The sequence below is a fragment of the Pleurodeles waltl genome, chromosome 9 (assembly GCF_031143425.1).
Source record: "Pleurodeles waltl isolate 20211129_DDA chromosome 9, aPleWal1.hap1.20221129, whole genome shotgun sequence".
In the NCBI taxonomy this organism is placed as follows: Eukaryota; Metazoa; Chordata; class Amphibia; order Caudata; family Salamandridae; genus Pleurodeles; species Pleurodeles waltl.
In genome coordinates, this window is record NC_090448.1 from 289,820,898 (window position 1) to 289,841,555 (window position 20,658).

General features: G+C 45.7%; 1 protein-coding gene across 2 annotated transcripts; it reads right to left on the reverse strand.

Moving 5' to 3' along the window:
• Nucleotides 1–5,664: 5,664 nt before the first annotated feature.
• Nucleotides 5,665–20,305, reverse strand: GPR62 (G protein-coupled receptor 62). Of its 2 annotated transcripts, none has more exons than XM_069206749.1 (2): nucleotides 20,250–20,305; nucleotides 5,665–11,138 (listed from the first exon to the last, which is right to left on the reverse strand). In XM_069206749.1, the coding sequence occupies exon 2, from the start codon at nucleotides 11,004–11,006 to the stop codon at nucleotides 9,783–9,785; it is 1,224 nt and encodes a 407-aa protein (XP_069062850.1). In that variant the 5' UTR covers nucleotides 11,007–11,138; nucleotides 20,250–20,305; the 3' UTR covers nucleotides 5,665–9,782. The 2 variants fall into 2 exon arrangements, with proteins under 2 accessions (XP_069062850.1, XP_069062851.1); XM_069206750.1 differs by lacking the exon at nucleotides 20,250–20,305 and adding an exon at nucleotides 19,723–19,866 and having other exon boundaries at nucleotides 8,327–11,138.
• Nucleotides 20,306–20,658: the final 353 nt, after the last annotated feature.

A 20,658-nucleotide genomic window follows, 5' to 3' on the forward strand; every position in this document is an offset into this window, starting at 1 on the left:
CTCAGAATCTCCAAATAAACTAGTGAGCGTGGATAGCGGATGGCTATTGGATCTAGACAGCCCTGTTTCCAATCTGCTTTGACCTTACACAAGACTAAGGGGTTTGTTGTGAGTTTGGCAGACAGGGTATCCCACACAAAACATGGAGGAGTACCCTGTCAAACCATCAGCTCCATTTTGAGTCGGGTTTCCAGTAGTAGTGCTCCTGCTGGATCCATTGTCAAAATCCTTACACCGGCAGCTTAATGATCTAGGAGCCTTCATTGTAATACCATCAGACTGCCTTCCCGGTGTTCAAAGTTGCCAGGGAAAACCTGGCGATCTTGAACAAAAAACAAAAAACAAATGATACCTACACCCTGACAGAAAAGTCCCAAGATGAAAAGGTCAATAGTATTTTGTTTTTCAAAAACAAACTTTTAACTCCCACAGTAGAGAGATCCCACAAGATGGTGGGAAGTATTTTGTCAGGGTGGCTGATGTACTGTTGTCTGCCGCCCTAATGGACAGAGGGCTGCCCAGCCAACCTGAAATCAGGTCCTGAATCCGTTCATGAAGAAGCTGAAGATGTCAGCTCACTCCCTCCAGCAGGCTGAAGTACTTCCAAACATAGCTGGCACCTTTGGGTAGGGCATGACTGCCTGCCACAAGCTTTGACTCAGATAAATCGTTTGTTAGTGACATGCAAGTGCTGCAATTACATTTATGTTAACCACATAGGTTACCTGCATATTGGAGGGTGATTAAACATTTTGTTTATTTTTATTATTTAGAGGTCAAATGTACTTCCTTTGAAGTTCTTTTTGAATTACAATGATAGGATATTGCTTTACTTGTTGAATGTGTACTCTAGTTCCTTGAGTGTGTGTTAGAAATGGGGTCTCTAGTTGCCAGTCAGTTTACACTCTGTCAAAGTAGGGATCCTCACTCTAGTCAGGGAAAGGGAGCCACACAGCTAAGATAACTCCTGCTCACCCCTTTGGTAGCTTGGCACAAGCAGACAGGCTTATCTAAGAGGCAATGTGTAAAGTATTTGTGCACACACACAGTAACCCAGTGAAACTACCAAAAAATAACTAGCCAATATTTATCTAAGTTAAACAAGACCAAAGCCACAAAAATCCAACATACACATGTAGAGATATCACTTCTTAAAGGTTAAAAAGAGTCTTTATTCTGGAGAATCAGTGATTGATCCTTATAACAGTCATAGTTTGACTCTTGCTCTAGGCAAGACTGCTGGTTTAAGGGGGACAGTACTTATGTTTGTAGGCGACTAGGTCAATCCTACAACAAGTCACAACTGTCGTCCCATCCCTTCCAGCTCACAAGCAGTACCTCACCAAAAAGCCAAATAGTAAAAGGTGATTTGAGCCAGCCTTTACGCATGGACTCAAGAGTGCGACATCTCAGGGAGGTCGTAGTTAAACGGAGATTACCCCTTTCTCACATGAACATGTCTCAGTCAAACACACAGGCCATGAAGGAGATGCTGTAAAGTTTTCAATAAGTTTTATTCACAACACTGCAATCTACAAAAGAATGCATTGGCTGAAATGATTAGGATAAAGAACAGTGCAAGAAACAGAATTGTAAAGACGAGAGTCACTAATACAAAGACCCCCACAATCTTGCAATAGCGTGGAATGAGATGAGATGTGGAATATGTCCTAAAACACTAATAAGATGAACCTACCCCCTAGCCTAAAGAGAGCTAGGCATGTTAAACCTAATCTGCCAGTACCACATCCATGAGAAGAGCCCCCAAACCTCATTACCTTGGAATGAGGTCTCTAGATCAGACCCTGTGGAAAGACGGAGACTGGGTCAGCATCAAGGCGACGTGTAGCATCGACAGCGTTGATGGCGACTGGTAGGAATCCCTCTAACTATCTAACTACCCAGTCTGTGTGAGATGTATTTATACAGAACTGATCGGACCCCTGACATAGGTATGTTCCCAAACAATAAATAAGATGGCATGCTTGGGGCGGCAATTACGTAAAGAATTCCCTAGAAAGCACAAAGTGGGAAAGTACCTAATGTGCATACCTACATCTTCTTTTCTCTTTAATGCTGATAGTGATGTTTTTGCAGTGTGGCATTGATTACATGAAACTAAAACATCTTCCTAACGAAAAGCAATGCAGACATCTTGAGAAGATATAATTAAATAATTGCCCTAAAACAGAGCAAACTAAGTAGGGTAAAAGTCAGTGGGTGACAGGGACACAAGTCTACAACTGGAAGGCTAAGCCAACTCCTGCTCCTATAAAAACAAGAAAGGATTCACTACAACAGTACCTTGGATGTGTCAAATCAAAAATGATGCAAGCCACAAAGGAGGTGATGCATCAGAAAGGCAAGCTGTGTGTCAATTATTTCCCTGCTGGATGGGCAATGTGTGGATTATTTTCCCACCAGGCTGGTGATGCATCGATTCCTTACCCTGGTGCAGCAATGATGAAGAAAAGGATGCCAAGGGATGATGCAAGGAAAATCCAGGTGCACGGCAATGATGGATCAGTGCTGAAGCAGGTGATGCATCGATTTTGCAGCCCTGAGACAAGTGCTGCATCGATTTTTCAGCTGCAGTACAGGTGCTGTGTCGGGTTTTCGGCCACAACAGCCTTGGTGCATGAATTTTACTTCAGGTCACCAGCTTCCACTTCCAAGGGCCCAGGGACTGATTTGGCACCACCTGGTAAGTCAAGACTCTCAGCAGAAGAGCCCAGGCACTGGCAGGTGAAGTCTTCGATGTCCCTGAAACTTCACAACAGAAGGCAAGCTCAGTTCAAGCCCTTGGAGAGCCTTTGAAAGCAGGATGTAGAAAGCAAAATCCGGTCCTTTCATTCCCAGGGAAGCAGCAGGCTTGCACAGCAAAGCAACAGGTAGAGGGCAGGTCCTCCTCCAGCATCCTGCTCTTTTCCCTGGGAGAATGTCCTCAGTCCAGGAGTGTTCTGAAGTTGTGGGGTCAGCAGTTCAATACTTCTGCATTTGAAGTAGGGAAACTTCAGAGGAAGGTCTTTGTAGTGCACAAGACCCTGCCTCTCCCTGTCTTGGCCCCAGGCACCCTCCATGGGGGTTGGAGACTGCTTTGTGTGAGGGCAGGCACAGCCCTATTCAGGTGCAAGTGTCAGTTCCACCCTCCAATCTATCCCAGGAAGACCCATGAGGATATGCAGGACACACCTCAGCTCCCTTTGTGTGACTGTCTAGAGTTAATTCACAAACAGTCCAACTGTCGTTCTGATCCAGGCGTGTATTCCAGCAGACAGGTAGAGGCACAGATCGATTAAGCAAGAAAATGCCCACTCTCTAAAAGTGGCATTTTCAAGCTTACTAAAAGCAATGTCACCAGAAGATGTATTTTTAAATTGTGAGTACAGAGACAACTAACTCCATATCTCTATCTGCTCCCAATGGGAAATTACACTTAAAAGATATTTCAAGACAAGCCCCATGTTAATTTATGAGGAGAAAGGCCTTAAAATAGTGAAACCCGAATTTAGAAGTATTTCACCATCAGGACATGTAAAACACACCAATGCATGTCCTATCTTATAAATACAATGCACCCTCTCCATGGGGCTGCCTTGGGCCCACATCAGGGGTGACTTACCTGTAGTAAAAGGAAAGGTTTGGGTCTGGCAAGTGGGTGAACTTGCCAGGATGAATTGGCAGTTTAAAACTGCCCACACAGACACTGCAGTAGAAGGTCTGAGACATGTTTACAGGGATATTTATGTGGGTGGCACAATCAGTGCTGCAGGCCCACTAGTAGCATTTGATTTACAGGCCCTTGGCACACATAGTGCACTTTACTAGGGAGTTACTAGTAAATTAACTCAGTTGGCTCCCCCACCACTAACTGGGGCCAACTCCTCCCCAAGCGATACACTGGCCACCCCAACTGACTGCCCACCAGTGGGGGGGGGGCTGTGTCTGCGTAGGACACTTGGGACTCCCTCTGATGTTTCCTTCCTGATTACAGGCAAAGCACTTGATGGGTCCCTTCCCTGCAAACCTTCCTGAAGGGAATCAAATATTTTGCTCAGCAGGGGATTGGGAATCCTTACCCTGGGAACTAGTTTGGAGCCCTTTAGAGAACTACTTACTTTTATCTTTGCACCCACTCCTTCTTCTGTTGGGGACCCTGCACACCTTTGACTGAGTCTCCCACATACAACTTCTTGTGGACCCTGGTACTCATCTATCAGTTCACCTTCTGAGCAAGCATCCTGGGGTCACGAAGCCTGTTGTCAATCAAGTGTTGGTGCAGCTCTGGAAAACAGAGGATAGACAAGTGCTCGCATCCAAACAAATTTGACAGCCCTTGATAATCTGTTTCCTCACTGCCCTTCACCAAACCATCCACTGCTCTGCACAAGGGATTCACACACTCAAGTCAGTTCTGAGAATTAAGTTTCCTACTCTCCCTGAACTTCTTTCTGTACACCTCTGGTGTCAGGCCAGACCTAGTGATAAGGGCATCCTTCATCTTGGCATAAGTAAGCTCACTAGCTGCCCTTAGTGCCAACAAGGTGTCCCTCCCTTCCACTGTGAAGTAGTTCCACAGACCCGCCTCCATTCTCTTTCAAGGATCCCATGTATGTGGAGTGCTGCCTCATAGCCCTGAAACCACGTGTGGATGTCATCTTCCTTAGTGTACTCTTTCCATAGATTCTTAGACTGCACTGACGAAATGCTGCCACCATCTGTGCTGGCCTTGTTCTTGCAGTCAGGCTACTTTAAGCTCAATTACTGAGCCAAAAGCAATTTATTTTCCTCTATGACAAGTTTCTGATTTTTTGCCTCCCTTTTGATCTTTGCCAGCTCCAACTGAACTCCCCTCTCATGCTGTAGCTTAAGTTTCTCAATCTCCATCTGATGCCTCCAGGTCTCCTGCCTGTCCTCCAGCTTCTCTGGGGTCAGACCACTGGAGGAAACACTGCTACTTGCCCTGGAGAGTGCCTCCCTCCTAGGCAGATCTTGGTTATTCACCACATCCTGCAGGTTGTCCTCCTCTTCCTCCACAACAACATTCTCCTCCTCCTCCTCTGCAGGCCCATCAGCCTCCTTTGCTGCCAAACAGGCCCTCAGTACATTTTGCAGCTCCTACTTTTTGTTGAGGCCTTTAATTGGACACTGGAGCTCTTTACAAAGCCTTCTGAGCCAAGACACTGAGTATGTCTCAAAAGTTTCCTCCTCAAACACCACATTTGCAGCAACTGCTGAAGGCTCCCCAGACAAGCTTGTAGATAAGGCTAAAAAGTGGCAAAGTTAAAAAAAAAAGCAAGAGAAACCCAAAAAGAAACAAAAACGGTGTGCGGTTGCATAATGGTCTGCAATTAAACAGTAGTGTACACCAATCACTGTAAGCAAAGTACAAGTGCAAGTCCTATCCTCACCGCTGATCCCCAGTGTTAGAAATGGGGTCTCTAGTTCACAGTCAGTTTACACCCTGTCCTAGTAGGGACCCTCATTCTAGTCAGAGAAAGGGAGACACACAGCTAAGATAACCCCTGCTTACCCCTTTGGTAGCTTGGCACAAGCAGGCAGGCTTATCTCAGAGGCAATGTGTGAAGTATTTGCACACACACACACACAAAGTAACCTAGTGAAAACATCACAAAGGGACTTCATATCAGTTTATAAAATTAGCCAATATTTATTAAAGTTAACACAAGTAAAGCTATCACTTTTTAAAGGTTTAAAGGAGTCTTAATCCTGAAGAAACAGTGATTGTATCCTTATAACGCACAGTACCGTGGATGACTCAAAACAAAGATGATGCTTGCCGAAAAGGAGGTGATGCACTGGAGAAGCAAGCAATGTGTCTATTATTTCCCTACTGGACAGGTGATGCATGGATTCTTTTCCAGCCGGGTTAGTGATGCGTCAGTTCTTTTCCCACCGGAAGGGTGCTGCGTGGCTTCTTTTCCAGCCGGGCTGGCAATGCATTGATTCCTTACTGAGGTGCAGCATCGATGAAGAAAATGATGCTCAGGAATGATGCGTGGAAAATCCAGACACACAGCAATAATGGATCTGCGCTGAAACAGGCGATGCAGTGATTTTGCAGATACGAAACAGGCGCTGCGTTGATTTTTCTGCCACAGTGTATGCTGCATTGATTTTTCTGCCACACTGGCCTCAGTGCGTGGCCTTTAATTCAGGTCACCATCAAGTGAGGACTCTCAGTAGAAGAGCCCAGGCACTGGCAGATGAAGTCTCTGATGTCCCTGAGACTTTACAACAGGAGGCAAGCTCAGTTCAAGCCCTTGGAGAACCTTGGGAAGCAGGATGTAGAAAGCAAAGTCCAGTCCTTTCACTTCCAGGGCAGAAGTAGCAGCAGCAGGCCAGCACAGCAAAGCAAGGGGCAGAGTGACAGGGCCTCCTCCAGCATCCAGCTCTTCTCCCTTGCAGAATGTCATGAGTCAAGGAGTGTTCTGAAGTTTTGGGGTCAGCAGTCCAATACATATACTCAGTTCTGCCTTTGAAGTAAGCAAAGGTCAGAGGAAAGTCTTTGTAGTGCACAAGGCCCTGCCTCTTCCTGTCCTGGCTCCAGACACACTCCAGGGGGGTTGAAGACTGCTTTGTGTAAGGACAGGCACAGCCCTATTCAGGTGCAAGTATCAGCTCCTCCCTCCACTCTAGCCAAGGAAGACTCATCAGGATATGCAGGACACACCTCAGCTCCCCTTGTGTGACTGTCTAGAGTAAATTCACAAAGAGCCCAACTGTCACTTAGACCCAGGCGTGTATTCCAGCAGACAAGCAGAGGCACAGAATGGTTAAGCAAGAAAATGTCCACTTTCTAAAAGTGACATTTTAAAAATTACAATCTAAAAACCAACTTCACCAAAAGTTGTATTTTTAAATTGTGAGTTCAGGGACCCCAACCTCCATATCTCTATCTGCTACTAATGGGAAATTACACCTAAAAGATATTTAAAGGCAATGCCCATGTTAAGCTATGGGCGAGATAAGCCTTACAGTAGTAAAACCCTAATTTAGCAGTATTTCACTATCAGGACATGTAAAACACATCAGTGCATGCCCTACCTTATAAATACACTGCACCCTGCCCGCGGGGCTGCCTTGGGCATACCGTAGGGGTGACTTACATGTAGTAAAAGGAAGGGTTTGGGTCTGGCAAGTGGGTGCACTTGGTAGGTTGAACTGGCAGTTTAAAACTGCCCACACGTACACTGTAGGGGCAGGTCTGAGACATGTTTACAGGGCTACTCGTGTGGGTGGCACACCCAGTGCTGCAGGCCCACTAGTAGCATTTGATTTACAGGTCCTGGGAACACATAGTGTACTTAACTAGGGACTTCCTCGTTTATCAAATACGCCAATCATGGATAAACCAATAACCAATACAATTTAAAGAGAGATCACTTGCACTATAGCACTGGTCAGCAGTGGTAAAGTGCCCAGAGTCCTAAGACCAGCAAAAACTAAATTCAGCGTAGGATCGAAAACAGGAAGTCAAAAGCAAAAAGTACAGGGGAAACCAGGCCAAGAGCTGACAGGTCTAACAGTGTGCAATACAGTTTCCAGATAATACAGATAATACACAACAGTTGCTATAACAGTGCATTTGAAGTCGAAAGGAAGACTGAAGAGTGATGATTTTGGCAACTATATTCCCGATAGTAGATAAATGTCAGTAGTGGTTCTACTGTATAACAAATGAAAAATGTGTATGTTGAGGATCCCTGTACCTCTTATTGTTTGACACAAAGCATGTAAAGTGTTACCCAAGTGAATATATTTTTTAAAAGAGGGCCTTTCCACAACGTTTCTAAGCCTTGAAAAATCGTGATTTGTACAGATCTGTTTACAAGCCCCTGACTGTGTCTCCTCTTCACTATATTGAGGTTCCTGGAACAAATCATACCTGAGAATCTGTCTCTTACTCTAAAGCACAGTGGGACGTCTCAGCCTCTATAAATGTAGACTTTTGACCACACGCAGGCAGTGGTTCTGGGGCAATTTTTAGAGGGGAGTGCAGTCATTAATATTACATCATAAAAGTGATAGAAACTGTAGAAAATCTAAGAGTCAAACAAAGAACAAATGTAGCAAAGAAATCAACCCCATTCAGCAGGAGAGTGGTGGCAAGGGTGTAGTATCTAGCTATTGGTGCATTATGGAGAGATTTGTCCCAAATACATTACTAAAGCATGGTGTGGTGGCTCACTGTTATTTACAGACAGCATATTTTTCATTGAAATGGGTACTAAATTTGCTTAGACATCACCTTTATTGAAAAAACTAAATAGATAGTATAAACAATAATTCGTGTAAATCCGGTTTCAGTGAATAATTATCATTTCCACATCACACAAGTGAGCTGTCTTGATTAATTTCATTGTAATTAAAATATTTGGGCATGATTTAGAGTTTGGTGCATGGGGTTACTCTGTCATAAACTTGACGGAGATCCCGTCCGCTGTTTTACATTTCCATTATATCCTATGAAAACTGTAATACAGCGGACTGAATATCTGTCACGTTTGTGACGGAGTAACTCGTATGCCAAACTCTGAATCGGACCCTATGTTTTCTTCACATTTCAAAATTACAAAAAAGTTATTTATTTGTGATTCCTAACTGCTGATATATTTTGAAATATTTAAAGAGTCAATTTACAATGACTTCTGGGAATATTTATGTGAATTGCATTGTGCTAGAACAAAATTGACATCATATAGTCTTTCCTTTCACACTCCCTAAACCCCAACAAGATCATCGCATAGTTCGCATCACAAAACCCTATCACCTTGCAGTCAGAGAAAGGAAAGTAAACAGCAGTTTCCATGTGAGAAGAATAACCAGCGATTTTTCAGAAGACTGTCTCACATTTGACCTCTTTAAATAATTAGCAAATGTGAGAAGTTAAAAACAAAACTTAGAGGCCTCTTTATTACTCATTGACCCTTTGGACTCCAGCATTGTTATTATGCAGGTACTGCAGCACCTCCTGCACCCCTACTTCTAGCACCTATGCATACAGGACGGCTCTGGAAATTAAACAAGGAGCATGAGGGACAAGTCTCAATGACACACCATCAGCCACCCAGACACGTAAATTGCCCACTCCCATTGAGAGCTGCAAGGTCACCCACAACTGAGGCCAAGCACGGCAACCAATGGAGTATCTTTTTCCAACTTATCCAGGGTCTCCAAAACCGTACTCTTGATCCCTTTGACTATTCAGTCAGCCATATTTAATCAAGTGTGGTTGCAATGGTTTCCTTTAACTACTATAAATTCCACTGAGGCCAAACAATAAGGCCCAGAATGACACAGGGGCAGGTGCATGTAGAATTTGTAAGTAAAGTATGAAAATCTAATGAAGGGGATTGGCATGGGGGTTATCGCAGGCACAAACTGAGAGAATGTTTTTCAATAGACAGTATCTTCCTGCATTTACGGATAAACCATTTCGGGTAATCTATAGAAATCTGTCTGTGCATTTCAAAAAGAAGTGCCATGGGAGATACAGGTTAAGTGACACTTTTTGATGATGGAGGATCTTATAAGAGAAGGAAGGTTTCTTGATGATGGAAACTATTCATATTATAGAAATACATTATACAATCAAGTATAGGGAGTCGCTCTAAAAATAGGAGATTATTTAAATCAATGTACACGGTTCAAAAAGTAGTAAACATACTATGTGTTTCACACATGTTTAATATGAATGCCCTTGAGTTTATTGCTTCACTCTCACCCACCCTCGCCATCTCCCCACATCAGAATCCAGTTCAGGATGTATCCTCTGGGATCTGTCCTGGGATTCGGATGCCAGTGATTGTGTGATCGAAGGTGTTCCTGGGACTGTAGTTAATGTAGCTGGAACCTGTCTCCATGGTACAGTTCGTCCTCTGCAGGAACTGCAGGAAGTTCTCGTGGACAGAGGCTTCCTGGCTAGAGACCTCTTGGCTTGTAGGCCTTTTGAAGAAGTGTTGACCCAATTTAGACAGCTCTTCCCTAATCTGGCGATTCAGGAAGCCATATAAGAAAGGGTTGATGGCAAAGGAGGAGTAGGCCAGCCATGTGACCACTGCTTCTCCTTGACCTATGTCCATCAAGGGTGGATTGAATGAAAAGTGAAGGTGAAAGGAGAAAAATGGAAGCCAACAGAACAGGAACTGCCCAACAATGATAATTAGAGTGACAGCAGCTTTTCCTCCTCCGAAGATCCGTTCTGGAGACAGCCGGGGTGGCTGATTCCTAGTTGTGATGATTGTCACTTGACTGTGCACAGAGTCGGACCTTCTACGGGAGTTTGATGACCAAGAGGGCACTGGTCCGTGCTGGAGTGATGCCATTCGGGCTACCCTGTAGATACTGCAGTAGACAGTGATTATGACGATGGATGGAAGCATGAAGCAAAAGATACTGAAGACAATGATGAAAATGCTCTTGAATGTGCTAGGGCTCCAATAGGCAGAGCACTGTCTGAGACCAGAGTCGCTCAGATGAGATGACCACCCAAATAAGGAGAAGCCAGCAAACAAGATGGCCTTCACCCAGATAAAAAAGACTACTGTGCCCACTAGGCCAAGTGTCATCCTGAGCTCATACCTCATTGGGTGTACAATGTAGTAATACCTTTCAATGCTGATGGCGGAAACTGTCAGAATGGAGGCACTAATGAAACAGACATTCAGGAAGATGAAGGACTGGCATTCTATCACAGTGAACTCATCCACATTGAAACATGCGGAGCTGGAAGCGATCCCGAGTGGCATGAGGAGGATGGCCGATAGGAGATCAACCAGGCAGAGGTGACCCACAAATACAAACTTCCTCAGCATTGGGTTCTTCAGAATGACCACAATGACCGAGAGGTTGGCCAATAGGGCTGTTAAGTTCAGTGCGACCATGAGGACAGTCCCAAATACATCTTGTAACATGGAGCTCCCCGAGAAGGGGAGAAGTATGCCAAGCTCCTCCGATCCATTTTTTCCAGTTATGTTCTCCATTCACCTGATGGGCTAATGCCAAGTATCCAATATGCGGGGAGCAAAAGCAGTCTTGGGTGGAAAGTCATGCCAGCAGCATCCCAGGAACATACACAGCTTCAATGTTGAAGGACAGTGATTCTTAGGATTGCACTAAAGAGAAAAAAAGAAAAAAGGAAATCAATGCTCAGAACTTGACAGCATTATCTAGACCATGGATGAGAGGCACAGAATGCTGCTCTACCCCACCTCTGTAAAAGATTATGGCTAGGGTGCATAGTGTCTCTGCACACGTTAAAAATTACACCACCTCAGAGAGAGATGTCAGTGTCTGAGACCTCTATGCCTCAATGCTGGACAGAATGTGGACTACGTGGCTAGGATTGAGAATGCAGGACTAATAAAGATTTGAGTTTGAATCCTAGCTCTTCCACTTCAGTGCACAAGCCTGGTCAAAAAGTGACCCTGTGCTTCAATACCCTTATCTACCCCAAGTGGAAGTTTTTAGTGAACAGAAGTGTTACGGGCTACAATAAATCAAATGAAAATAAAGTGAACATATTAATTTATCTATTCTCAACCATCTCTATGTCCAACCTAACGTAATAAAGCACAATCACTTTCTTACCCACTTCATGTCAACCGTCAATATTTGAGAACTAAAACTTTGCAGAGGAACTTTGTTTCAAATACTTAGAACAGGAATAATGGCAATCTTTTGGCTTAAAAGCATTTTATTAAATTGTAGCCAATATAATTTTTAAAATGTATAGTGATGTGGGGTGGCATTTTCTTGTTTTGCAAGTCAGAAGTACACCCTGATGAATTCTGTGTAACAGTGGAAGGTGTCAGCAGGTCGGCAAGAAATGACAGCTAAGGTTTCAAGGCAAAAAACATTTTGGTGGCATACTGCCCCACCTGTGGGTCATTTCTTTACGTTTCGGTGGTATAGTGTGCCAGCCCATTTCAACAAGGACACACAAAGCCACCTTGCGTGGCTTTTCGTGGCCTTGTAAATATGGACCCCTTTCATGCATAACACTGCATGAAAGGGGAGTTCCATGGTTGTTGCTTGAGGTGTTCCCATGCAACACCCATGGAACCAGATGGAATCTGATGCATTCCCAGATTTACAAGTCTGGGACTGCTTCATATTCCTCTGCCACCTCAGGGGTGATGTAAGAGTGACGCAACGGGGAGAAATATCTTTATTTAGCTCCATTTTTTCGACTTTATATGTGTGCTGCACTCTGCTGCACATATAGAAAGAGGAAAACACCTATTGGGATTGTTTTTGTGCAGGAAGGTGTTTCTACCTGCACAAAAACAGTCTTCCCCTCAGCGCAGGCACTCTTGCACCATCGTGCAAGGGTGCCTCCATTGGCGCATATGAGCAATTCGGGCGCCGGCACCGTGGGAGAGGATAGAAATGTGCAGTATTTTGTAGATATGGCACATTTCTGCCCTTTTCCGGTGGCACAGGGGGGTTGCAGCAAGGCCAAAGGCCCTGTTGTATCTTTTAGGAAAAATCTTAGGGTCTCATTTACAAGAACCTAGTAGCACAGTGCACCACCAGAGTGTCATTTTTTATTTTTTTAACACTTCAGTGGCGCAGTGTGCCAGCCTATATTTACAAGGCCATGCAAAGTTACCTTGCATGGTTTTTAATGGCTTTGTAAATATGGACCCCTTTCACGCATAACACTGCATGAGAGGGGCATTCCATGGGTGTTGCTTGAGGTATGCCCATGCAACACCCATGGAACCCGAAGGAATCTGACGCATTCCCAGGTTTACAAGTCTGGGAATGCGTCAGATTCCTATGCTACCTCAGGGGTGGGGCAAGAGTGATGCAACAGGGAAAAATATATTTATTTCTCCCTGTTTTTCCCTCTTCTGATTGCTTTTGTGTAGGAAAGTGTCTCTTCCTGCAGATAAACAATCATCTCCACAACACAGGCACTCTTGCACAATGTGCAAGGGGGCCGAATTTGGCACATGGCAACAATTTGTGGGCCAGTGCAGGGGAAGAGGACAGAAATGTGCTGTATTTTGTAGATACGACACATTTCTGCAATTTCACGGTGGTGCAGGGTGGCACAGCAAGGCATTTGCTGCGCCGCCGTGCGCCACAGGCCTTGTAAATGAAGCACTTACAATTAGATAACAGGCGTAATCAAGCAGCAGACCATTCTATACTGTTGGGATAAAGAGAAGGATTAGGTTCCTTCACCCTGATCCCTTTTCTTATGTCTAAAGAACAAAGTTGGATGCAAATCTTCAGGTGTTGCTGAATGCCCTTAAGTATCAAAGGGTTTTTCCCATTCTGTGTATATGTGTAAATGAGTTAGCACAACGTGTCTTGTGGACTGAAATTCAGGCTTCCTTTCCAGAAATAATGTCTCTATTTTGTGCTTGCCATCTGTACAGTATTTGTGTAATCTTGGGGAAATCACTTCTTCATCCTATTGTTCAGATCCCATATCCAGCATCATTTGGGAGCAGTAATGTTCTAATTGCTATATACAAAAATTGAGGCCCATATTTAAGAGGGCCTAGTGCCATTCTGACAACACATTAGCGCCATTCTTTTACGCTAAAGTGGCGTTAGGTGGCCAAAAACGCTGCGCCATATTTACAAAGTGGCGCAATGCATGCATCGCGCCACTTTGTAACCCTTTGTGTTACAGGCATAATGTACGCAAAGGGGGCATTCCCCCGTTAGGGTGGCCAAACAAATGGTGCAAAGAAATTGAAGAGATTTTTTTACGTCATTTCTTTCGGCACTCTTAATGCCTGCTCTGAGTAGGTGTGAAAAGGAGGCTCCAATTGATGCCACACTAGCATCAAAAATTCTGATGCTAGTTCTCTAACTACTGCCATGGTGCACCGTATATTAAATATGGTGCACACATGGTGACATTAGGGGGGCACTAAGGGGTGCAAGAAAGGTGCTGCTGCACTAGGTGCAGCACAACTTTTTTTAAATATGATCCAGAATGTTTAACTTTTTACAGCACAAAACTATAGATGGATTGGTGACTATTAAAGTGCAACTTCAAGGGCACTGAGGAGGAGCCAGAAGCTAATGAACTACTTCTAACTATGGCAGGGTGGTTTCACACTTCTGGATACCACAGAGAAAATGAGCAGAAGCTGGTTTGTAAGATATTTTAGCTCGCCCAGATAGAGGGCAATGCCACATTAAGGTGACATCTTTCAATCTGTGTGACAGTCAAAATGTGGTCGCTAACAGACAGGCATGGAACAATAGGGTGAAAGACCTTGATTTAATAAAAGCACAAGAGAGAACTCATTTAGCTTAGGAGGTCAGCAAAAGCATCAGCGTGTCAATATCAGATTCACAAATGTGACTCCTTTGATAGGTGTCAGTGTTACTACGTATGTCTCAGGTCAGAAAGCTAGCTCCCAGAGCTCCCCACTTCAAGCCGTGATCGCCATTTTATGAATGCTTAGGGGCATTTTTGCACCAGATTAGCATAATTTTTTTATGCAAATCCGGCGCAAACTTAAGACCATATTTATACTTTGATGCTAGACCCGTCTAGCATCAAAATATTGGAGTTAACATTGTTTTTATACCGTGAAAACCTACCTTGCGTCAATGAGATGCAAGGTAGGCATTCCCGGCTAAAAATTACTCTAAGGCCTTTGCGCCTTATTTATCCTTCCATGCAAAAATCATGCACGGGAGGAGAAGGGCCGCAAATAATGGCGCTAAGCTTGCTTAGCGCCATTATTTAACGCCTGGGTCAGGGCAGGCGTTAGGGAACCTGTGGGATCATATCCATGGTCGGAGACCATGGAAGCAGCCCGCAGGTGCCCTTCCCTGCCCCCAGGAACACCCCGACCACGCCTGGAGGACACCTAAGGATGGGGTACCCATCCAAGGTAAGTCCAGGTAGGTATTTTTTACTTTTCTTTCACAGTGCCATGGGGGGGGCTGACTTGGGCCCCCCTACATGGCACTGTGCCCAATAGCCATGCCAAGGGGACATGAGTCCCCTGGGCATGGCCATTGAGCTGGGGGCATGACTCCTGTCTTTACTAAGACAGGAGTCATGTCCATGGGGGTTGTGCATCAAAAAAATGACGCTAGTCAGGTTAGAGTCATTTTTTTACTCTAACCTGACTAGCGCCATTCTTTGACGCACAACCTCCTGTTTCCCCTACGCCTCCTCCACCCCGTTTTGTGTCATTTATTTTTACGCTAATCGTACCTTACCGCCGGCTAGTGTCATTCCTTAAATATGACGCCCGGCTGGCGTCCAGGAATGGTGCTAGCCGGCAGTAAATGTTTTGATGCAAACCTGCGCTAACGCAGTTTCACGTCAAAAAGTATAAATAGGGGCCTTAGTTTGAGCCAATGGTCGGCCATCCACGCCCAGATCTCCATTACATCAAGTGGAAATTGTTTGTGCTGAGAGTTTCCTGGACGATCTAAATGTGACCTGTACACCTGTGAAAATTAAACTCATGGATCCTATCAAAACAGGACGGGATTGGTTGAATTGAAAGTGGAGAAATACTGTAGTAGAAACAGTGCAGATCTGCATCATGGCAGAAAGGAATGGAGCAATGGCTGCCATCATAAAACGTGTGCAAAGAGATAGTGATTTAGGTCTCCCCTTACTTCAAGAGCTAGTCTCCAGAGACATGACAAGGATTAAATGGATAATTAGGAGGTAAGACTTACAGGCTATCTCTCAAAGCAAGTCTCAGAATCAATGAACTTATATACTAAAATCCCACTTTGAAATGACCCTAGCACGATGCCACCATGAGCCATACAGAATTGACATCCTACACAAGGTGAAGATACTTCCTCACATGGAAAAGACCAGGCTACCTGTTTTAAGAAACCTTTACATGGTTTCATGTATTTAGACTGTTCCACTTTAGGGAGGGCAGTTTGGATATTTCAGGCAAGGAGTGGAGACCTCTTCACCCAACAGAGTACTGGCTCTGAGCAGTTGTCTAACGTCTGAAGTTGGCACAGCAGGACACACATCTTTCTTCCATATTAACCAGTGTCTCAAAGGATACCGTCAACAGGCATACGATGAGAACTATCCGGCGCCTGATTAAGTCTTGGGTTTACTGCCATGGTGTGTACCGAGGTGCACCTCTATGGTGTACGTCTGACACAAACCGAGACGGTGAGCACGACTATGAAGAATGCAAAAGAGAAAACACAGCCTTGAGATAGTTGGCGACAAAATATCCACCCATGCAAAAATAAAGCCGCACAAGATTGGTGCAAACACTCATTTAACTCCTTGGTAATCCAGCTCCTGGTTTGCCTCAGGGAATAAACATGAACACTTTAGAACTTTACATGTTCAAAAGTAAAGAAGAGAGTAAATAATGGCAGATCTCTGCATGTCTGATCTTGAGATGCGACAAGGAGTTTCACACATGTTCCCCATCCTTAAGTAGTCTTTTCTAACCTTTAGTAAGGTAAATAATTTGCTGTATTTCAACCACACAATTACATTTGCAGTATAGTGCTGAGGGAGAGATTGTGGCCTAAAGGCCGAAGCTGCCAACTTCGAAGCTGGAAGAACCATCTTTGAGTTTTGGCATCAGCTCAACACTCTGTGATTCTGGGCAAATCACTTAGGTGGTCATTCTGACCCTGGCGGTCTTTGACCGCCAGGGCGGAGGACCGCGGGAGCACCGCCGACAGGCCGTCGGTGCTCCAATGGGGATTCCGACCGCGGCGGTAAAGCCGCGGTCGGACCGGCACCACTGGCGGGGTCTCGCCAGTGTACCGCGGCCCCATTGAATCCTCCGCGGCGGCGCAGCTTGCTGCACCGCCGCGGGGATTCCGACCCCCACTACCGCCATCCAGATCCCGGCGGTCGGACCGCCGAGATCCGGATGGCGGTAGGGGGGGTCGCGGGGCCCCTGGGGGCCCCTGCAGTGCCCATGCCACTGGCAGGGCATTGCAGGGGCCCCCGTAAGAGGGCCCCTACATGTATTTCACTGTCTGCTGCGCAGACAGTGAAATACGCGACGGGTGCAACTGCACCCGTCGCACAGCTTCCACTCCGCCGGCTCGATTCCGAGCTGGCTTCATCGTGGAAGCCTCTTTCCCGCTGGGCTGGCTGGCGGTCTGAAGGCGACCGCCCGCCAGCCCAGCGGGAAAGTCAGAATTACCGCCGCGGTCTTTCGACCGCGGAACGGTAACCTGACGGCGGGACTTTGGCGGGCGGCCTCCGCCGCCCGCCAAGGTCAGAATGAGGGCCTTAATCTCCCCGAGCCTACAATTCAATGCCTTCAGACTCTCACAGGTGATTTTTTATAAATCTTGGATTTATTTAAATATGCACCATTTTGTTTCATTTATTAATGCATGTCCTAACGGAGATGTACAGGAGGACAAAGGCGGTTATAAAAACCATAAACGATTAAACGTTAAGGTGCAACATAACAGATGTTTCCTGTAAACTGTTTCAAAGCTTGCTGTGACTTTGACCGTCATTTCATCTACAGTAGCATGCTACTCGCCAAAAAGCGCTTCAATGACTCATCGGGGTAGTAAGTGGTGTATATATATACAAATTACAAATGCAATTACAGTACTAATTCCCTTTTTGGTAAAACTGCTGTTTGTTCACTGGAAAGCTTTACAGGAGAGGAGAAATGTATGATCTGCCAACAAGAATCTTGCCCGGTTTTTCCTAAAGTAGACTTGTCTGCACACAGACCATGATACAGTTTGTGAACTGGCACATAGAATATGTGAAATTAGCGCAGTAGGAGTTATCGCCTGTCTTCGAATCCCAATATGGGGCAAACAGGAGTTTGAACCCATAACTGGACGAGCCCTCTAGTTGTAATCAGGGTATGTGTGTTAGCTTCACAGAGTGAGTTTTCGCATCTGTCAAATGAGCATTGTGTTTAACTGCGTGTGCCCTTAATGTATGCAACGAAGATGTCTGTAGCGTTCGTCATACCTTTATGCACGTGCACCCTGTTCCCTGGGTGGTACATTGCACACGAACACTGATAAAGAAGATATATCGAAGGGGCTTTTGTTTGGTCAGTGCGTTAATATATTAACATTTAGACAAGTTAAAAGTTTCATTTGTTTATTTTAATTAACTAAGAAGTTGTCTTCATTAATAAAGATCGATTCCTGATAAACATCAGACGAGAGGGGTCATACATGAAAACCTATGGTGGAGGGAGTGATTGAACACACTTGTACAATGCGCTCTACCAACAGAGGCTCTTCACGCTTGATGTGTGAGAAGAGCCATTTAGAGTGGAGGGTGTCACGCATTTTGAGAAGGGATTGTATCTCTCGAGTACGGAGCGGGTGGTATTACTCGACTGTTAGTGAATTTCTGTGAGTCGGCACATGCGATGCCGTGGACATTGAGCTGTGGGCTGTAGGACCAAGCACAGGTATTCCAGTCCTGGATTCTCCACTTCGTCACATAATGTGATTTTAGACAAAGTGAGTTCTAATCCTGGCTGCCCCGCTTAGTCACACTGTATGATCCTAAGCACGGCGTTCACTCCTCGGGGACTTCAACTCACTTCGTTGCCAAAGCTAGCAGTAGTCAGAAAGGAGCTAGTTAGATGGGTAAATAGGCATGTGCCTGAAACCAGCATCCCTTCTAAGGTAAAGATGCTCGGGTGGTTTATGAGCCTCTCGTGCTTTCTCGGTCGCGCCCCACCATCGGCAAATAAAGCTTTGATTGTGCCTCAGGAAGTGCGCGAGCTCCAGACAATAGACTGGCGATGTCTCGCGCTGGGCAGCTGGCACAGTGAAGAGAAGACCAACGAATTCATAAAAAAATCACGGTACGTGAGTGCCAACGATAATTCAGCTTGTCACCTGGGCTATAAAAAATGGCAAGGTTATGAGATTTTTATGAAGATGAGTACTAATTCTAAAGGGGGGGGGGGGCAGTTCCATCAGACTGCAGTAGTAGAATCAGTCTTGATCTGAGTTCGCATGATTTTTTATATCAGTGGCTTTTCTCTCTTTCTTCTTCCACCTCGGGAGCCCTTTCCTCCTTCCTTCCCATTACTTCTCTTTGCCAGCGCTGTAACGCCAACCTCAAAAAGATGCTCTTGATTTAGACCCCAACTGGGATCAACAATATAAAATAGGGTATCAAAAATTAGAAAACCAATGAATACAATTTCATAAAAGAGCTTAAGATTTTTAATACATTGGAATATACAAATTCGTTTGGATGAGATCTTTTAAATCTTAATAATTCATCTGCACTTGTCATACCAAATTTAAAACATAACGGAAATATATATTGAAGGCGCGCAGCTGAAAGTGCATGGCAGATGTCAAACATATGTCTTAAATCGCGGATCCCTCCCTGACGCAAATTACACAATCCTGTCGAATTGTTCCACCAACTTTTATAGGCACTAAGAGGAAGAACTCGTAGCCTAAGTAGAAGAAGAGGCCCGCTAACACCGTGTCCTAAGTTAAGAGTGAAGTATTTTTCGTTAGCGCTGCAAAACCGTGTTATGTGGTGGAAGCGCTACCCTGCAACCAGCATGATAACGACGAGCCCTTCCTTTCTTCCTCCCGGACCTTCCGACCTACTTCCATGGGATTCCCTTCCCTAGCATGTATCCCTCTTTCTCTTTTGTGTCCACCTTTAGCGCTTGGAATGCGTTGGAACAGCGCGGTAAGCGCTATACAAGCTGTCATCATAACAGGACCCCGCCTTACCTGAGTGGTCCGTGTTCTCAAGACTGGTGTCCTATCCCGCGTCCCCCAGTCAGGCGCGTCTCCTCTTGCACCGCTGCCCCAGGGACCGGGCGCCCACCCTCCCTCGCGGCGACCCTGCACCGGCAGTGCAGAGACCGAGAGCTGAGCAGACTGCGCCCCTCTCCGCTGATAACCACATGAACCCTGCGGGGTCCCAGCTGTGGCGCTACAAGGACCGCTCATCCGAGCATTACCCCGGTGCGGTCAGCTTTGCCCCTCCCGTGTGCTGCCGCCACTCCCCCTCCCTTGACATTCTTCCATCTCCTTCCTGCCCCTGTCTGCTTCATCGCCCCCCACTTCTCGCTCTCTTCTCAATTTGTATTGTTGTCTCTATTTCACACTTTGTTCTGCACTTCCCACCGCCCCTTCACCGAACGATTCTCCTCTACCTCCACCGCTTCTTCTCTCTCTCTCCTCATGCACCCTCCTATCCCCTTATCACCCCGTTCTTCACCAGCCCATCCCATTCTGATCCTCCTGGTCCATACCTTCTACCGACCGTCCGACCGTCCCCTCTTCTCTGCCTTCTCGTCCGAAGTCACTTACGCTCCCCCCCCCTCCCCGAGCCTTTTTAAACAGAGCAGGTTGGCGGTGCCTCCTGGGGGCGTGCATATCCTATCACTTGTTCTCCTTTGCTTGGCCCTTACTAACAGTTCTCCACTGCTCGGTGCTTCCCTGGGTCCTAGCCCCAACACCTCTACTCTGTGCTCAAGTGCCCGTGTCATGAGGTTGACAGCCCCCACCCCCAAGCCTGTCCTGTTTCACTCACCAGTGAAGAGCATGGCTTGGCAGGTATCTTCACCTTTCCAGTTACATGTACTGTTCTTCAAATTTCGCAGTCCAGCTCACTTGAGAGGGCGGCAGTGGAGACGGAGCGCCGTGTGATAAACATTTTGT